The sequence below is a fragment of the Neopelma chrysocephalum genome, unplaced genomic scaffold (genome assembly GCF_003984885.1).
Source record: "Neopelma chrysocephalum unplaced genomic scaffold, ASM398488v2 Primary Assembly neopelma1_62, whole genome shotgun sequence".
NCBI classification, from domain to species: domain Eukaryota; kingdom Metazoa; phylum Chordata; class Aves; order Passeriformes; family Pipridae; genus Neopelma; species Neopelma chrysocephalum.
In genome coordinates this window covers 521650-542442 of record NW_020897719.1, presented here as the reverse complement: position 1 = coordinate 542442, position 20793 = coordinate 521650, and the positions used below count along the sequence as shown (strand labels likewise).

At 40.4% G+C, this 20793-nt stretch overlaps 1 protein-coding gene across 1 annotated transcript in view; it reads right to left on the bottom strand.

The window, feature by feature from the left end:
- The window catches only part of PPM1H (protein phosphatase, Mg2+/Mn2+ dependent 1H), a 130780-nt gene that overhangs the window by 36532 nt on the left and 73455 nt on the right, over positions 1-20793 (bottom strand). Inside the window, exons 4-5 of the mRNA XM_027682161.1 lie at positions 18767-18879; positions 3745-3829 (exon numbers count right to left, since the gene is read on the bottom strand). Of these exons, the coding sequence (XP_027537962.1) occupies positions 3745-3829; positions 18767-18879 (198 nt within the window). The remainder of the gene's footprint in view (positions 1-3744; positions 3830-18766; positions 18880-20793) is intronic.

Below are 20793 nucleotides of genomic sequence, written 5' to 3'. Positions count from 1 at the left end.
ACGGTTCTTTAAAAAGGTCATTTACTTCCTGCTGTGTTTCCTGGTGATCAGAAAAGCAAACATGAAATTAAGATAAACTTAGACTTGCACACTAGCTGTCAGTTAATTAGGTTGCAGGAAACACTGCATGTATCTTTTTTTACCCCAATAAGGCCTGCTGATGCCTTTCCCAGCTCCTCCAGTACGCACTGCACTGGAACACCACTGGTAGTAGCGGCTTTACCATATTCTGTGTTATTTTCAGAATTGCTGTTTACATCAACAGTACCTTAAAACTTTATACTCTTATCATACTGTGCCCTTTTCTCCAGTAGGATGTTCTACTATATGGAACTACCGCTCACAATGACACACAGCACAATGCACCCAGAAGTTTTGCAAATGATTCTGCCATTATCATATGGACACGTTTAAGCAAAAGAGAGATTAAAACTAAAGGAGGTGGTAGTAGAAGGAAAGAGGGAAGTAGAAGCCAAATCCATCCCTGGATTGGTCTCTCATCTTATGAAAGACCAGGACCCTTTTCATAGAAGCACACATCTCTTATACCACAGCATCATGCAATGTGTCAGATGGCCAAAGCAATCCTACACTGGGTGATGCAGGGAGCCACAAGCTTTAAGAGAATTACATCTGACCTGTAACTGAAGCATTGACTGGACATTTAGGAGGTCTAGGTGCATTTCCTTGTCAGGCTCAGACTGCCCAGGTATCCTTCAGCAGGTGAGTTAGTATCACTTTATCCTCATCTGAGCAATGAAATAAGAACAGGTCTTCTTTGAGCCCATGCCTATCTGGGCTCAAGAACCTTTGTTTGAATGGTGCCAAACACAAAGAGCACCCATGGCTCACTGCTGCTGGTGGCCACCCTGTCTCTACTAGCAGTAACACCTGCCCTGGTTGGTGAACTTTTGAGGGGCTGCCTGGCTACACACACAGCCACAGTACACGCTAACACCACGCAGAACTCACATGACATCTTCAAAGAGCAACTCTGATAATTAATAGAAGTGCACCCATCTGCAGTACACTCAATTCATCATTCATTTTAAACACATTTTCCAAGGGAATAAGTAACAAAATCCATGTCACTTACTGTTGCAATTTAGACTATCGTGACTGAAATTAATAGTCTCCTCAGAAGATGAAAGAAAAATTCCTTCTGGCAGCCATTGCCTGCACAACTGCTGAATGTACCAGAGCAATTCCCAGTCAATACTGGATTTTGTTTTCCCTCAAGATACACTGATACAGAAAGCCAGGGCTTTTCCCAAGTGCTGTGTGGAGCTTTCCTGCTACAGTGCTAAAAATGAAAGAGACACGGAAATTCAAAAGAAAAGGAGGCTTGTGAATGCCTACCAGTGGGAGGGAAGCAGCATGGTGCACTGAACCTCTACAGAAGCTGAAGGACCGAGGGAATACTGGTGCAAAGCCTTCACACCTATGTCTTAAGAAGTACTCTCTGACTGAAAGATTGATTGCCTTCTGCAATATTCTCACAAGTTGCCTGACACAGAAATCTGTCTCTATGACCTGCCTGAAATCTGCAGCTGTATGCTGTCTTCCCACTGCCCTCCTATGGAGTGATGACCATGCCTAGAGCTGCTTAAAAGTCCAAATGATTGGATAGTCAACTTGTTCTTTTAAGGTTTCCATGCCAGAGGCCTATGCCCAAGGCCATTCTTGGATGCATGGCAATAAATGTGCATTAAAATGGCAGCCAGATAGGGAAAATATTTGTTTCCCTTCCCTCTCAGTTACTTAATCAGTACTAGCTGAAGCACAGTTTTGTGTAAGACTAGGCTGGAGGACTTCATGTAGAGATATTCACATGACCTGAACAACTCATTATCCTATGGATTTCTTTCCACTTGGAAATTAAGGCTCAGAAAAGAGGACCTAAATGAAATTCCTGCATGGCTGAAGCAATCAATAGGCACTAAAGGTAGAGGAAAGCTCCTTCATCCTGATTGTGCCAACAGTGTCTACTGCACAGGGAACCAATGCTCAGTAGGCTGCAGGCGGTAAATCCATACCCTCCCTTTACTTGTGCAGTAACTTCCCCACAGTGAACAGTATCTCTGCATTTACCAAGTAAAATATGAACGCTAAAATGATTAATTGATTTTCTTCCTATTGTGCAGGAAAAGCAGTGCCATAAGTTTGAAGCAAAGACTCAGCTCTAACTGCAAATAAGAAAATACATCCGAAGCAACTAACTTTTAGACAGGAACAGCAGAAGAGAGATGTTCATGGTGGAATAGACTGATAGCAGAACCTGGGGACAGACAAAGTGAGTAAAATTATTTGGTTTCTAATCAGCTACACAGATGCAACCTCTGGAGTGTAATGTTTATGCCAACCTTATAAGAAATTTGGGGTCATCTTTTTTTTTTAACAATAGAGTAAAAATGTTATTTATGGAATACCATGTTTGAAATTATCTCTATTTTGTTTCACGCTCTTGCTGTCTTGCATGTATTCTCTTTGAACATGATACCCGTACACCTGGCATATTTGTTATATATAGAATTAAAATAAACAAACAAAGGTGAAGGAATTTTCCAGAGTAGAAAGAAAACAGCAGAAATACTTTTCAGATCAGCTACTGATTTCAAATATAAGCCAGAAAGGATATCAAAAGAGAAAAACAATCCTTGTAGGCAATATTTTATCTTCTATTTCCTACAGAAGTAGCAGACTCCCTAGATGCTAAAGATACCTTTTATTTTAAAGGCTAACAAATTATTTTAAATTTAACTGAACTGCAAATATTTATTAGGCCTCTTTTGCATTTTTTCTCTGAATATGAATACTCCCAAAAGCAGTTTTCCCTCTGAAATTTTCAGCTTCAAGCCAGTGAACTTGACTGAAAAAAAGTCAAATGTGACAACTGAGGAAACACTTAAAATTTTTTCTTTGGAACCTTCCACCCCACCTTTCAACCATCAACATTTTGTCTAGTTTCAAACCACATTGCTTGGGCCAGGCTGAAGAAAAGAGACATGTTGAGACCAGGGAATCCCACTAGCCTTGGCCTGTCCACCTCAAGTCAGGGAAGGCTGACAGTGAGCTGCCTTGGCCAAAGCTTAAATTTTTAAGAGGAAAAAGCAGGAGATCAGAAGAAGCACAAAAGAAATTTCTCAGCCATGTTAGGAATGACATTTTGACAAAAAGCCAACCAACTTCAACCAACCAATCTGACCATCGATAAAAAATTTAAAAAGTAACAGGATTGTTTGCATGAAAAATAACACTATGTATTTTGACTTATGTTACTTAGGCAGCTTATCAGCAAATACAGCCTGGTGTATAAAGCATCCCATATATCCTCAGCTAGTCACCCTGTCCCAGCTTTATGGGTGCTGCTACACTAAATAAAATCAGTCTTTGATCACCCATACTATCCTGGAGCTACTAATATTCACTGAGATCACCTCTAAATTGGACATATTTTCCCTGATCAAGATACTACCAGCATACTATTGGACCAAATTAATCAAACTCCGCAATATCAATGGTTTTCACTGAAGAGATAAGACTCCTTTCACTGAGATTTGCACCACCAGGCTTTTCTTCAGTTTTGCTGATGGCTAAAAGACATACATGATCAGTCACTGGTGTTCAGTGAACACACCATCCTTCACTAAGCCACAGTAACTCAGCGGCATTTCTCTGACCCTTAGGTGTTACTGGGCAATGCTGGTCATCAGCAACACCTGATTTGGTCCTCAGGTCTCTTACCAGATACTGAAGTCGCTGGCGTTCAGTCTCTGGAGTGAATTCTGAAGACATTGGAATGACATCACCATTTCGGATTATTATAGCCCTGTAACAGTAATAAAACGTCATCAGTACAGAAAAAAAAAAAAAGTAAAAAATACCCAGGAAACCACAGGGTACAGTCACACTCTTATTCTCTTCAGAATCACAGTCAAATAAAGCCATTTCTTTTCTACTGAGGTGGCCAGTAGAACAGCATAATAATTTCTGCCCTGCATCCTTTAGACTGGATAACAAAATATATTTGCATAAGCCAAGTTCATTTCAGAGCTCACAAAAACATCTAAGCAACAAAGGCAAGAGTTATTTCTCTTGATATCTACAGGGTATCCTTATTAAGTGAAATGCAGACACCCAGAGGAGATGCACAGAATCACTGATTGTAGAACAACTCTTTGCAGATTTTAATACCAGTTGGGGCCGACACTGTCTAAACGACTGGCTTCAAATGACTCATGCAAGCACTTTCCAATTATTGATTGGTCATATATCACATCAGAACATTTCTACTCCAACAGCAAATGGAAATAGCAAAGTGAATCCTATTTAACACAAATTTAACTAGTTATCTGCCAAAAGATGACAGGTAATGGAATGAGCATAGATCAGCCAGGGGATTTCAGGCACACTTCTGCAAATCACAGAGAGGAAATTCTCTCAATTACCTGCCTGTTGCCTCTTAACAATCTGCTATATTGCACGCAAAATACGGCCCAATCCTTCCCTGGTGTAATGCCACTGGCTGGAATACAAGTCACAAGAGGGGAGAATTTACCCAATATTCCTATTGCATTCTGCAGTCATGTATTCACTCACAGAATCACGTTCCTTTATCTTTCTATTATTTAGGCAGCTCTGTAAGTATAGTAATGGTTGGTGCTTTTGACGTGCTGCGTAAATTAGATATCATCTTACAGACTTTAATGCCTATTTTGGAGCTTTTTCTCAGCCATCAGGAGATTAATTTAGCATTTGGATAGTAGCAGTGCACCATGTCTCCTCTTGAATTCAGACAGAATCTGCTGTAGCTAAAACAAGCATTTGCCACTTGGATTCCAGTTTCTCTGTGTTTTAAATGCCTCATTTCTGTGATCTTTTCATCCCATTGGTGTGCTATTTACGAGCTAGCTTACTTCCCTTGATAATTTGATGAATTTGCTGTCATTGCTTCTATGCCAGGTGTTCTGACGGCACTGTAATCCAACCAACAAATATGGTAGGCACAAAAAGACTGAAAACTTAAACCTCTAAACTCAAAACATAGGCATCTTGAGAAAACCAGCTCAGGTACAAACCAGGTTTGTAAAATTAGTGGCTCCAGGTATTGTGGATAGGTCATTGAAATAAAATTGTCTCCAAATGGTCATCTACTATTGCTAGTATGCAAAAGGCAGGAGCATTATCTACGAGGAAAGGAACTGTTCACGTTTCTGAGATTCATGTGTCAAAGAACAGACAGGTTCAGGATGGTGCTACAATGCGAGATGTAGGAAGAGGCTCTAGTGATGAGGGGAAAACTGCTCTGCTTTGACAGGTAACAAATTTACTGCTGCTGGATGTCCAGCACTCCCTTGCAAACAATCCCATGTAGAAATTAGAGGTAGGTAGGAGTGCAAGCTACACTGGCCCTCCACTGCTACACTTAAAAACAATATTGTGTGCTTGAAATGAGACAGACATGGTGGTTGTAATTCTTTAATTTCTTAAAACAAATTTGTGCAGAATTTTTGACAGAATTTTTTCTTCTTTATGGATACACTACAGGCTTACAAAAGTGCCTATCCAATGAAATATAATAAAAGTTTGCTGATTTTATTTTTTATTTCTGAGACAGTAATTAAAATATGAATTAAGAATTCTACCACATCTTTTCTGCAACAACATCTTTGCTTTTATTTTTGCAATTCCTAAAGTATTCAGCTTTGAACCAGAATTATTTACTCAAACAGTGAACACTTTTTATAACCTTTTTATATGTTATTTGATTCACTTGAGTAGGCCTGCACTTGAGAGGACTGTGGGTTTAGTATGTACTCTGACAACAGTCTAGACTAGACTGATCAAAGGAGCTGATCAGACACTAAACAAATTTTACACACTAGTTTAAGTGAGTCATAAGGGATTTTCTGATCTTGTGCTTGTCTGAAAGAGCTAATATAAAACCACACATTGATATAACTGCTAGCATATCAGTCTAATTTTCTAATTATCCCTTGCTTCCCCTTTAATCACCATTTCACAGGAAATCCATATTTTAAAGACCACTCAGACCAGTCTGGGGTTCACCTTTTTCTTTGTGCACGTTGACATACTTCCTATATATGTTGATAGCTGTCATTCTCACTTCTATGGGTACAATTGGGCCCTGAGGGACTCGCATAAAAAGCAATTCAGAGGCGAGTGGGTCAACCTTTCATGGCTCAACTTATTTTCACTAGAAATTGCAGCCACCTGGGATGAAAAGCACAACTCAGTGCACACACACACCAAAAAAAAAATCTTTGGAGGGGGAGGAATTAAAGTAATACTGTTGATACCTGATAAAACAGAGCCTCAGTTTTACGTTCTTCATTAATGTTTTCAGCAGTTGGACTTTATTCTACTTGCAAGTTACAGCTGCTCATAAGAGTTAAGTGATTTGACCTGAGGAATTAGACAGCTCTAGATATGAGTAACGGGAGGGATGCAGATGCACACGTACAGGTCACTGGTCCAAATTCAACTGTGGTGGGCTTCTAATCCCTTAGCTGGCTCTTTACCTTTTTGAACCACCTGCTCAGCCATTTCATGACAGCAAAGGGTATTTCTGACAGCCCAAGTGACACAAATGGACACATTTGTGGGCCGTCTCACTAGAGAGGCTGGGTGCAAAAGCCTGGCTTGGGAGACAACCTGCCCCGTGGGATTTTCCCTGGTGATTGAAGAGGTGCCAACTCAGGCCCTAATTGGGTTTGGAGACTGAAATGCCCTTTCTGTGACCTTCCAGTGACAGAGCTGCCAAGCACCGACTGAAGGCTTTTCCCACCGAGCAACCTCCAGAGCCCTGAATTCAACAGCCCAGAGTCAATAACTGCTCACGAGGAGGGAGCCTGGCTGATGCAGCAGCTGCAAACAGCTCCAGCAACTGCTTTTAGAGACCCACTCTATATGGTCCTGCAGGACAATTAATTTTAACTTTACACTGCCTAATGGACTAAGCAGCAACATGGTGTTCCATGAGCATTACTGCTTCTGCCATGCATGAAAGACGCATGTATGCAAGGAAATAGTGCTCTGAAAGCATTTAGCTCCCCGTGCATTGAGGATATATGAATGTATGATTTTATGCCAGAATACAGCTGTCCTATTACACTGTCAGAAATAACTACATAGGAAGCAAGAACACGAATAGATGTGGTGCCCAGAGAGCATCTGATTCTGCCATGTTTAATAGTGACATTTTAATTTCAGCCACACTGGTGAAACACATTATAGCAGAGCCACAGGGCAAGCCTGCCAAAGGCAGACAGATGATTCATGTTTGCAGGGAAGAAGTATGTCAACACTAACCAAATATTCTCTGATGGCAAGGTTGCTTCAGACCCATACCAATCATTAATATATATCACCAGTGAAGTAGTAATTAAAAAAAAAAGCTTTATTGGCAGGATAGGAAACCGGGAGTCACAGATCTGCAGCCCCCTCAGTGCCTTGCCCTCCACGCTCCATGGCTCTGATGCCCTCTCCACACAGCATCGTCTACAGCGAGTAAACAGGAGAAACGGCTCTGAGGTCTTGAGGCCGTAGAGGCCAGTAAGTCACTTATTTTGATCCCTTCTAAAAACAAATTATAGATTTCTCTGAGTCCTTTCTCCTCTCTTGAACCCAGCTACCTAACTCCTTACCCACAGGAACTACAGATTGTACTTGACATTGCATTTCAGATATATGTGCTCTGCATGACAATTAAAGCGTGTTCACTAATCCAAAGCTGGTAAATACTCACAGAAAACAGGAATACAACAGGGGGAAAAAGTCCCCAATACACTAGTAGCCTAAAATGGAAGGAACAATAATCTGGTTTTTTCTCTCTCTTCTGGCCACTTCACTGAGTTCTTCTGACTCAGAGAAGCCATGCCCCGAACAACTAGATGTGGAGCAAGAGACATGCCAGTGCCTCAGCGCGCAAGGTAGAACTGGCAGTCATGGCAAATCCTACAGCTGGCTACAGTCACACGGAAATGAAAAGAAACACCAGGATCTTAAAAGGCTGCATGTACCCCTACAGAAAACAGTACATTTATCTTCTGGATTGACATGACTGTGTAGTCCATAATGATCAGCTAAATTCACACAGAACATTACATACATGCTTTTTTCTATATTCAGATTCAATACTTTGAAATTATATTTGGTGCCTTAGTATATATCCCCTTTTAAAATACATGGGGAATGAAGCAACAAAAGGGTAAAAATCTGCCACTGTGCTGTAATGCTGCTGTCATGCTCAGGATGTAGCAACAACACTGGCTTAAGGAAAATATTGATATATCAACTGCTTTTGCACTTTTAATATGGATAAAAACAACCACCTCTCCTTGAATCAAACAGGTTGTTTTTTGTTTTTTTTCCTTTTGTGGAGAATACAATCAGATGAAAATTGCACAGCATCCTTTCTGAGTTTCTTATGAGAAACAGAGGGAAACTCATACATTTTAGAGGAAGCTCTTGTTGGTTACCCTCATTCAATCACACAGAGAAAGAAACACTTTAGTGAACAAGGTCAAAAGTGTAATTCCACTGCTGTCATGGGTCTATTGGGATTCTAGTGTTCAAAACAAAGAGGTATCTCCAACTGTTAGGAGTGTTCAGGGGACACCCTGATTCCATGACACACTTTTTCAGCCAAAAATGATCTGAAATGCAACAATAAACTGCACATTTCTACAAAAGAGGGTAAAAATCTGTAAAGGTGTTAAAGAGAGACTATGCAGAAAACCCTTTTTGACAGTGTATATCAATTCCAAGTCACTGGAAGGATGTATCCATTTTGTCAAAAGGTATTAAGCATGTGGATTCGGTACAGATGAAGCAGAAGTGTCTGGCCTGCCTGAAAAGGTATTAGAAATGTGTCAATGGAAAAGAAAGAGATTAAACTGACAGAAGGTATAAGGCAGGGTTTTATTACATTGAAAGGGGAACCAAGCAGTAGATTTTAATTAGGTGTGTCACAAAATAGCAGAGGAAAAAAAAAAAGTAAATCCTAGAACTGCGGAATAAGTTTATGTTGGTACTTGTTTACTATGGTAACTAAATGCATATATTTAAAGAATCCAAGGAAGATCAATGCTAATGTCTGGTAAGACTCAAACTAGTTGTGTTTTTTTTAAATTTATTTCCCCTTCTTAATTGCTAAGAAGTGAAAGAAGATGACTATAAAATGATTAAAAAGAGAAACGTTTCTCTCTTGTTCAAATGAAGTACTGGAACTTACAGTCATTATGATTACTGATGACTTTTAATACATTCACCACTGGCACCTTCATTTCACTTATTATGAACTGAGTTACTCTCAGTCCCATGCAGACCCATTTCTCACCGTTTCTTTAGTAACCAGGTGAAAATACACTGGCAATAATCATGGAACTACAGTGCAAAGCCTTTAATGATTTCCTTAATTTTATTAATTAAGGTAGGCTGAGAATAGTGAAACAAACCATTAGATAACATCTAGCTGGCATTAAAATAGGTCCCAGCAATGACATATCCATCTCCATAAAACTCAGGCAAAAGCAGCAGCCCTCAGCAAACCAATGGAAAAACCCTCTGGCTGCCTCCCACTGATAATACCCAAGATAATTCCCCAAGTCCTACTCGTCATCGCTATCAAGAAGGAAACAAGCAACAAATCATGGAAGGAGTAGAGCCAATGAAAATTGCCTCTTGTCCTCATTTTCCATCTCCTGCCACTCAACAGTCCTGTCACCCTGATTTCTTTGTATTTTTCAGTGCAAACATGAGACTGTTCACAGAAATATTCCGACAGAATAGAAAAACTGGATCATTTTTCTTTCAGCCAAACAAAGCCAATGTTATGAAGGAACACAGTCACCCTGTTTGTGGCTCTTCCTGTGACAATACAGTTTCGTGTTATGCTGTGGTTAACGCAGGCTGCTCAGACACTTTCATTCATCACTTGGGGGAATTTCAGCTCCCTCAAGCCAATAAAAGGTGTGAGAACTTGCCTTGGTGAAGTATTGCAAAAGCAATTTCATACAGGAGTGTGCTTTGGCATTTCCTGCTGGAACAATGAAGATCCCTCCCAAACTTCTAAGTTTTTTTGTGGGCTGCCACCCACCCTAGCTGCTCCAACAGTTAATATCTCAGCAGCACAACTGCCAAGTGCAGCCCCTGCTCCAGCAGGATGCTGACTGGGCATTTCCAGGTATTTCATTTAAGGTCCTTTCTTCATGTCCTTGCACCAGCATGGAGCAAAGCATGCTACATCTCTCCTGTGGCAAGATGAGAACCTCCTCCTGCCTTTGAGAAGAACCAGGGAAAGAAATGAGGAAATCCAGTCCCTGTGAAAACCTCTGAAAGTTGGCTTTCAGAGGCAGGCTACCTACAAACACGTGAGCTGTTCCTCTGCACACACATGTAGAGCTTTACAGAGTTTTCAGTTACCCAACTCATTCATGTTTACATGCTTGTTTAGTGATTCCTCTAGAGAAGGACACAATGGGCACAATGAGACTGTTGAAATACTTTAAAGCCACTATTCTGGTGAATTGTATCATCATTGTATTATTTCTAATAAAGGACCACAAATCGGCAAGTAGAAGCTATTTCTCTAAGGAAAATAATTTTCATAGATTTCCATGGAAGGGCTTACTTCTCCATCTACACTAGCACCTGAGCCAGCCAGCATCTTCCTTACTGCCACCAAAAATAATAAAAATCTGAATTTTTATAACTGATCTCATATTGCATCCCATTTGTTCAGTAACCACTTAGTAAGCAGCAGTTAAAAGGATTTTCTACTCCTAGTGGCCTCCCTCTGCTTTATATATTGCATGTAACCCTGAGAAGCACTTGGTAGTCACCAACAATGTAACTAAATTACTTCAGTTGTTTCTGTATCACTTCTACAGTTCTAGATTAAACAGCTGAGATTGCAGGTTGTCCACACTGGAGAGAGCTCGAAGACACATTACTTCCTCGTTTGTGACCCCTGGAGCTGTACTCTTCTAGTTATCAATGCCTCTTTGGTGGGCAGCAGCTCCATTCCCATGGGACCCTCCCACGAATTCCCTGCTCCAGTTTAGGTCCTCAAGTGTCTTTCTTGTCTGATGAAATGTAAGTATGAAGTTATTATTAGCAATTGGCTTTATTAACAATGTTTTATATTACGGCTAATTATAAATTTTTTTGTATGCCCGCCCCATCACTAATGGGATGGCACTGGTTATCTGTATGCAATGTTCTTGTTTGTTTAATCCAGAAAGTAACTTTTGTTATTGAACCAGTAGGGACTTTATAAGTTTACCTATACACTTCAAGTATTGTCTACTCTAGCTCCAGTAGTACTAAGCCAAAAATGAATGAACTAAACCAAAATGCTCTGTAATTTGTAATCTGTTGGTTTACATCTGAACACATTGATCTTTCAGAAAGGGCTTCAGCTAGGAAGCTATTACAAGCCAGTTTATAGTGACACTACTAGCACATGAAAACTGCTCACCGTTGGTTCCAGTACCCTTAGGCTGGAGATTTACTACTCTCACAGGATTCATTTTGCCCTGATGATTTCAGTGTGTTCTTTGTTTGAACACAGTTAAGACCAGGGTTGCAACGATGATAGACCACCACATTTCTGTATCACGGCTGAACAACGTGCCACCAATTACTCAGGCCATGCCAGGAAAATGAACAAAGAACTGCATCATGTCTCTGTGGCCAGCTCTGAGCTTTGGGATTGGTATCTGTGGAATCAAAGTCTTTTTCCCTGCTGTCCAGGATATCACTTTCATCTCCAGGATGAGTTACTATGGCAACTAAACCTGGGCTTAGTGGATGAAGGCATTGCTGTTCAAGTCAGTGTTTATTTTTGACAGTAATATGGCTGGGATATGGCTGACCGTGTAAAATGGAAGAAGCAAGGATTTTTTTTTTGTCTCCCTGCTCTTCACTGTCTTACCATTGAGAAAGAAGGAATGACTTTTAGCACTTAAACTCATATCTACTTTGATCTCAGCTTTTCTACTTAACTCAGTAGCAGTTGCAGGATTTTGGAGCAAGCTGGACCAACACGTAAAAGTAGATTGAAAGTGTCAGTCTCTGCTCACTCTGCATTGATGAATTTTACCCAAGTCCTGCTTTATTCACCCACAGAGAAGTGACAAGGGAAGCCCTCTCTGAAAGCCCCAGGAGCAGGGCTCAAGCTGCATCGAATAGCTGCTGCTGAGGCTGAACAGCCTGGGCTGCCTGTCAAGCTCACAGAATTCAGGGGACGTGAAAAGCTTTCCAACATGGTAGGGATCGCAGCAGACTTTGAAACATTCACCAAGCAAACCTGGGGTGTTTCCTCTGGCCCTTCTCCCATAGTACGGTTGAGAACTAGAGAACCAAGGTGCCCAGCCTGCTTTGTATGCCTTGGCCCTGGCTCTGCAACACTGGAATGAAGAACCTGCATATGTCTCTGTGGTCAGCTACAAAGGTAGAGATTTAAAAGATAGTTTGTTTGGATTTTGTTGGCTTACTTTTTTCTTTCTTTTTTTTAAAGGCTGAAAACCTATGAGAATCAAAGTTAATAGAATTCTCTACTCCTGGAAACCAACACCAATGAACTGTGGGTTTCCAGTTTACTGATACTACCTGAATAGGCAAAATTCCTCTCCTTCTTTGTAATCTGGAACATAAGATGATGTCTGTGTAGTTAGGACCAGAAATTTAACTGAATGTACCAAATGTACCCCTCACCAAAAATGTTGACAATGGCTTCAATACCTGCTGATTGCCATAGACATTGCTAGGGTATACGGTCTCCCAGGAAAAACAAGAGTTTGGAAAAGAGGTAGGACATTTGTTTTGTCTTCAAAAGCCTAAAAACATTTATTACCAAATTAATAATTTCTGCCGAGTCAGTGCTGGATATGACATGCCAGTACCCTGGAACTTGTCATCCAAGTTCCAGAGTAGAAAATGCTCCTTCTCATCACTGCACTTTGAGTGCAATGACTTATTTCTGATCCAACACCTTTTCTTCACACCTCATCTTAAGTATTTCTTGAAGTGCCTCCAAAAGCTTTACCCAGCACAAAATCCTGCAGTATCTGAGGTTGCTGCTATTCCTACGAATCCTGTGCTTTGGTCAGGCAGGAGAAGAGGAGAAGTGCTTTCTGCAGGCCTGCAAGTCATGCTTCTAAGGAAAAGAGACAGGGGACAGAGAGATGGGACTTGGCCATGTCTCCTGAATATGACTAAGATGCCATGATCTTTTCCTTTTTTCCAACATTTTTGGCTAGGCAGGATCAGAATCCTCTACCTCCCAAGCTGCAGTCAGTGAAGGAGAATGTGCGCTAGAAAGACTTGCTTTGCCTTGAATTAAGTCTCTCCTCGCTACACAGACTTGTGAGCAAACCAGACTTAAGTTATCTGTTACCCTGAAATGATCAAACATTTATTTTCAAGTGAATCTGTCAGAATTAATAATAAGCTAAAAAGGGGATGTGTACATAGATTGGCCAAAATAAATAGGTGTTGCTCTCACCTCCTGGGAGGCATTTTTTGAGAATTTGGAGGAATAAGAACTTCAGAGGATGAAGAAGAGTCACTACTGATTGCATGCTCCCAAGGCGAAAAGGCCTGAGTGTCATTCAGATTTGCAACTTTCTTTGTCCCATCTTTAGGAGAAGACAGAAAAAGAACTGCAGACTAAAGAAGCTTAGTAACTGAGTTAGTCTTTCCTCTAGACTTTTAAGTCTCTAGTATTAAGCACAGTTATTGTTGTTTATGCAGACATAGGTAAGAAGACAGAGGTAGGCAGACCACTCAAGGAAAACAGGGAAAATACACACTATTTAGATTAGATGATGGGTAGTTATGAAAAACAGAAAATTAAAGCTTCCTAGAAAGACACTAAACCAAAGACTAAAGTAAACTAGTTCTACAATTGCAATATTTTCACTTTTAGTTTCCATCCTTACACAGTGTTAGCGCTTCTGGCAAAAACGACCCTGCTGGAGTGCCTCGAGGAAGAGGTCAGATACCATGAACTACAAATATGGGTCAGAATCATCAATTCTTACTTCTCAGAAATTCTATTTAAGCTACAGTGCCAGTCAGCAGCTGTTTTCATGTCCCTCTCATTTACTTCATAAAAGCAAATTAATGCCCCAAATTTGACTTCCTACAATGAGAACCAAGCATGAGGGAAGCAGCTGACAAGCACCATGACAAAGAAGAGGAAGGACAAACGTAGTGAGTTTCAACACAAGCAGCAAATCCAGAAAGGATTAAAATGGTAAACAAATTCAATTTTCATTTCACTATTTTATTACACTGAGAGAAGACTATGTTATAAACACACTTTTCCACATCTGGGCTCTTGAAGCACCAATGAAGTTGCTTTACCTGCACCCACTTGGAAGCACCACAAAAACATTCACTCAACGAGCTCTTATCATTTAATAAGCCCAAATACCTTAGCATTAATTCTACACTTGCAAAAAGGAGGAGAAAATCTATTCTGGACATGAGGATATATGTTCAAGCAGAGGGTGAATATGCCCTAAAAACATAAGTAAAGGGGAGAAAAAGCAGGGAGGCAAAAAGACGATAAAGAGAGCTGATGAAGTTAAGCAAAAAATTCAGTGATCCTGCAAGTCTGTAAAGCCTTCAAAACATCAGCCTCTTTGCTCTGATGCCATGTTCTGCCAATAAATCAAAAAGTCCATAACCCATCTGCAGATTTAGTGAGTGTTTCAGGGTGTATGGAAAAGTCAAATCAGCTTGCAGTGTTCTGCTTCTTGTATAATGATAAAAGCACAGCTACACTACATGGCTCCAAGCATAGCACAAAATGGAAGTGCCTGCAGTCTCCAAGCAGCTCCTTAGCTAGACAACACAAATGCCAGAACAACACTCATGCCAAAGACTGTAATGCAATATGATCATATTAACTGCCATTGCAGTGATATTGGGCAAATGTTGAGTTGCATGAGGCTATACAATAATTTGGCAGTAATCAGTAAACCATTAGGTCTCTATTTTACCTCTGCTTCATCACTAGCTATAAAACAACATCCTAATAAGGACCATAAAACTAAAAAGAACTGAGATTAACAAGGCGTGTTACAGCAGTTTAGAAGTCAAAGTCACTTCAGCAATATAAAATTGAACAATACTATTTAAAACAATGATCAGAGAAGATTAACTATTCCATATTTAAAAAGCGCAGCTATTCCAATAGCCTGGCCCAGTTTCCAAAGCATATATATGTCAAAGCAAAACATAGCACCTCAATGCTCACCAGAAAAGCACTATATATTGGATAGCTGACTATATTACTATCAGTCTCTAATCAGAAAACCTTGTATGGACAATGCTAATCGCTGAAAAGAAGAGAGAGAAAGAAACATTAGAAAAAGCTTTGGCTGATATTCAGATATGAATTTTGACCGTACAAGAAGGTATATTTATGGCAGAGTCAAAGAATGATCAGACAAGCCATTAGAGAATGAAAGCGGCTCCTTCCACGTTGTTTTTATCAGGCTCTGAATACATCACCTCATTTTTAGTAAGGTTCTGGTATCATGTGCAGTTAACGTATAATTATTACGGAACTGTGATTGCATCGTTAGCAGAAGTTTAATTATATCATTGACATTAGTGATGCCATAACATCAGGTTCAATAATAGTTCATAACAAAACCTACAATTAGAACAATTTTTCCTCCCTTTTACACCAACCAAAAGTGTTCAGCTTGGAGAAGCCTAATAGTCCATACAGAAGTGAGCTAGGGCTGAACCTGAAAGGATTGCTGGCTGGTAATTTAGTAATATGGTAATTAAAGTCTTTTCATGATGTAATTACACATCAACTACAAAAGGACAGCTGCTATACAACACTGCCAGGGTACGTGGCATGAAATGATTAGATTTGAGAAGCTTTGGTGGATAAACTGAATACCACAGACATAAGTCTGAGGTATAGCTGGCACCACACAGTACATTATTATTCAAGTCTCACACTTAACATTTCCTTGGTCTCATTGTGATAGTACAGTTTGTTGCACATACCTTGGTCTTCTGACAGAAGCAGCTGTTCAAAACCCAACTTTAAAAGGTTCTGCTGTTTTTAAGTTGCCCGAAATTAAAAGACCTAACCTTCTTCTGGGGAGAGGCAGTACAAATAAGATTTGCGTGAACCCAAAGTGTTTATTTCCCACCCTTGCAGCATGAAATCTACTCTCACTATCTGTGAGAAGTGTAACTCAATTTATTTACAAGCTTTTTCCAGTGGTGTAGCAGAGAGGAAAGAAGGAGAATAAGGAGAGGGGAGAGGCACAAATGAGAAGGTGAACTCAAAGAAACTAAAGTACTAAGGGTTTTGGCATCCAGTTTCAACAGCAACAAGCAGAAGTCTCCTGTTTGAGTGAAAAAACAAACCCACCCTTCTTCTCAAGAGCAGTAAAACATTTCTTTAAGTAGTTTCCTTATTGTATTTCTCACCGCCCTTCCCTGTATCTGTGCAAACCACAAAGCTGACCACACAAGGCATGAGACAGCAAAAAGAAACATATTTTTCCAACTAACACAAATAAAACTTCTTGACTACATAACTGGCCCTTCAAAATGCATGAATGCACTGTGCACCCTGGCAATGGGCAGACAATCTCAGAGCTGCTTTTCTAGTCCTAAAATGTCCTTATAGTCATGACAGCAACTTGGATGTTTTGCAATAGCTGCTTTTTTCCCTGAAAGAGGGTAAGTGAGGATTTCGTGGGAGTGAGAGCCAGACTAACTGATCTTCTGCACTTTATAGCTTTTATTTTGTTTTGAGCTAGGAAAATCGAGGAATGGACTTATTTGAAAATGAAAGATTTTGGGACAATTCTCCTCAGCATGAGAAAGGTTTTACGTGAGGTCCATTTGGAAAGTGCAAAACCAAACTATTTTGGATCTGGAGGGACTCTATTATCTACAAGATGTGAGGAATGAGTAGAAAAATTTGAATCCTGGTTCAAACAACACCCAGCCTTGCTGATGGCTTCCTTTCTGATTCCTGCTCTTTTTCTGAAGAGATGTTTTGGATGGACTTAATGAACATTCAAAGCTTCTTGAAGACTTAGTGTCTTTAACTACAGCTATGTCAATACACTGGCACCAACTCCAGATCACCGTCAACAAGAATTTCTTCCCCTTGGGTATCAGAGGCTACAATGGAGCTGAGGCTGCCCTTTGGGAGCACAGGAAGAATTCTGGAGGAACTGGAAGCAGCCAGTCCCAGTCATTAATGAACAAAGATCTTAGCTACGGAGAAGTAAGTCCTGCACGGCCAGTTTTGCACAGCACACTTTTAAGAGACAGTAAAGCAAATTAGCCAGCTTGAAGGAAGAGATTCAACTGTATTTCAAGTGCAATAGCATGAGAAAACATGATTATTTCTAATTTAATGGCAGAAGAGATAGAATGTAGTGCAGCTAGTGGTTCTGATGACTGGATGGGTGATCACCTCAAAGATGTTTGCAGCTACCATGTCAGGACTTACTTGACATTTGATGCAAAAAAGAGATTCCAATATGTCACTTGACAAGAGGAACTGAGCAAACAACTTTCAACATATACAGCAAATTTACCATCTCAAAAACAATCACCAAAATGAAAAGAATAGGATTTTTATGCCCAAAGTATTTATCTGATTTCCTACACAGTTTAAAGCAGCGAGAGGCAATAAAAATGTGAAGTTTAAACTACAAAACTCTTTGCTCTTGAGTGTTGTCTCTGTAAGTACATGGGTGTACACACTACTAATATGAACTGTGTGTGCACAAACCTTAAACACAAATGCACAAACATAACAGCTTTCACCTAAAGACAGCATGGTTCAGTACCTTTGCAGACTTTAATTATTAAGCTGTTAGTGAACAGAATACAACAGCAGTTTGTATCATATGGGAAACTATTCTCCCTGTCGTATTTTTGCAGTGTCCTGCCAAAAGAAACCTGAAGATGTGAAGTCTTGCAAGAGCCTCATTATCTCTCTCTGATGGTAGTATGGGCAGAGAGTGTGAGGGGAAAAGAATGCAAGTCAGAGATCTCCAGTATGCTCCTATCTTTAGCAACATCAGAAGACAAAGAAAAAGCTTCTTGTTGTGAGTCTTCAGGCATCCAACTTCAAAATACAACAAAGCAAGAGCTCATGAACAACACCATTCAGTTCTGAGAAATGGACAAGTACATGAGCTAGAATAGCACAAAATAAAAAACCTAAACTGTGATAGTCTATCTCCCTCTCCTCCTCCCCCATTACAAGAGCAGCAGGTGTTTGCTTACAGATCACTACCTTCATCTATATGAATATCTGAGAGCCAAGTGGCCTATGAAGACTAAGCCTGGCAACAGGAGCCACAGAACTTCCTATTGAACAAATGCAGCCCTATCATAGCTGTTCCAGATGCAGTCATCTTGTCAGAGTTAAACACACAATTCTACTACACACCCAACAACTCTTCTCGATGGCTTTTTAGCATCTTTCCACTTCTCTGCAACCATCAAGTCATTCAGAAACTACTACAGGACCAGAAGTGTTGTCAACTTCCCTGGCTGCAACCACCACTTGACAAGATACCAACTCTATCAATGGCATTTGCATTTATTTCTGTGAGAAAACTGTTAAGTGTTCAGCCAAGAAACAGAATCCTCTTGTGATACTGTTTGCAATGGTAACACCAGACCTCAGGAGCCTGGGGTGAAGGACTAGTTGGGAAGACACCCCACTTACCTGCTATCACCAGCGTTTGCCACATACAGTTTCCCCAATAAATACACCACCACAAGGGCTGTGCAGCCACCAGAAATATTATACACGGTCCTCTCTCGTTCTATTTGCAAATCCTGCGGAAAAAGAGAACAAGATTTATAAAGACACATTACAATTAATGTTTGAGAAAATGAAGACTCCTCTAAAAAAAGGAAAATACAATAAGTCTGTCTTAAACAGTATGTCCCACTAGCTTTCTTTTCTTGCCGCTGTGGCCACATGGTCTAGGAGAAGAACAGAAAGTTGAGGACCCATTATTTATGATACAAAGATGTTTGGGACAAATCAGGTCAGGAGATTGTAAAACATTAGGTACTAAGGAACAAATAGCAACTCTCAGGGATGCAAGAGAATTTGCTATGGCAAAAGCGCAATGAAGGCAAAGATAAACGTAGCTTAACAACAGGTACCTGGTGGTATAATTGGAGAGTGCTTTACATAGACAGCAAATAATTAATGAGACCTAGCCATGACATGAATAACTACCTGCTTCCTTAAAGGAATGTTAGAATTGTGGAGTACATATCTTTAGGAACAGCAGCAAGAGACAGTCATGCCACCAGGCTATCCCTTCAGAAACACAGGGAATGAGTGCATGCTAAACAGATTCTGAGTGCAAGAAGTATTATATATAAAAACGTCCTCCTGCTTAACAGAAGTGGAGAACACAAATCACATTTGTCACCAACAGTCAATCAAGTCCCGGAATGAAAAAACACGAAAATATGTACATACAAATATATATAGTCTCCAAGAAAGCTTGGAGAACATAAAGGACGTAAGTAAATGAGCTACTTTCCAATCATCCATATATTTTAAACAAAAATTGAAGTGTACACCAATTAATTAATTCTGCTGTCTTTTAGTTTGGTTTGGGGTAATAACACAACGTGTTACAAATGACCCTCCTCTCCTGTGTCCAGAATCAAACACAATTTCAAGCTGGTCTGTCCTTGTAATATTGGATTTGAACGGGGAGCATCATTTAACATCACTACTGCAAATACTGGAAGATTTTTCCAGCTATCCCCTGCCTGCTTTTAGGCGGGTCTTATTATGAATATATTTGTTTGCCTCTGTATATGTGCATACACCCAGAGCTATACTTCAGCCATTATTGTATTTGCACTGAGCAACGAAGAGTTCAAATTGTCCTCGCCTTGGAGTATGGGGGTATGGAATTTAGAGCTTTATTTTAGAGCTAAATTTATCTGAAGAAAAGCACTACAACAAATGCAAATCTTGACAGCAGCAATTTGATCGAAAATCTGCAGGGCTGGGAGGAGGTCACTGTCCAATGCTTTGTTTCCTACAAATTTCAAGGGAGGTAGGTGACCTGGGGCAGCAGCGGGGATGTTCAGCAGTGCTCAGCCACTGTCCGGCGTGGGCGGGCAGAGGTGTCCATCACAAATAACGTGACTCCTCGCTGGCTGGTGTACGCACATCCCATTTCTGCCAGGAACACAGCGCTGAGGCGCTGTCCTTGCAGGCCATCCTCTGCTCTGCATGGGAACTGCATGCGGTTGCTGCAGAGGCACAGGTTCTACTGCTGCCTCTGAACATCTGCACTTCTTATCTTGGAGGTGGGGCTGCGGGGGGTGGTGGTGAGGACCAGGAGGAAAACAACTCCAAGCTAAAAATCAAATCTCATAAAACCTTTGGTCAGAGACATGGGCCTGTTATAAATGACTCTTTATCTAATCTTGCCATAGAGAAGTTGATTTTCCTACTCGTGGTTGCTCTACACTTTTTAATTCAGCTGAAGAATTCAAAGAAAGCGACATTTCTAACCATCAAAATAATTTAAACTTATTACAGTGGATTTTTCAGGCACTGCCAGGAATTGTAAGAAACCTTCACATCTACAGCTCAGAGTATCCTCTGAGACCTTCAAACAATATGCAATACCTCATCTGGTTTCAACTCTGTCATACATACACTTTGCAAGTGCTGGAATCCTAAACTAAAATTTGTTTCCTTCAATAAGC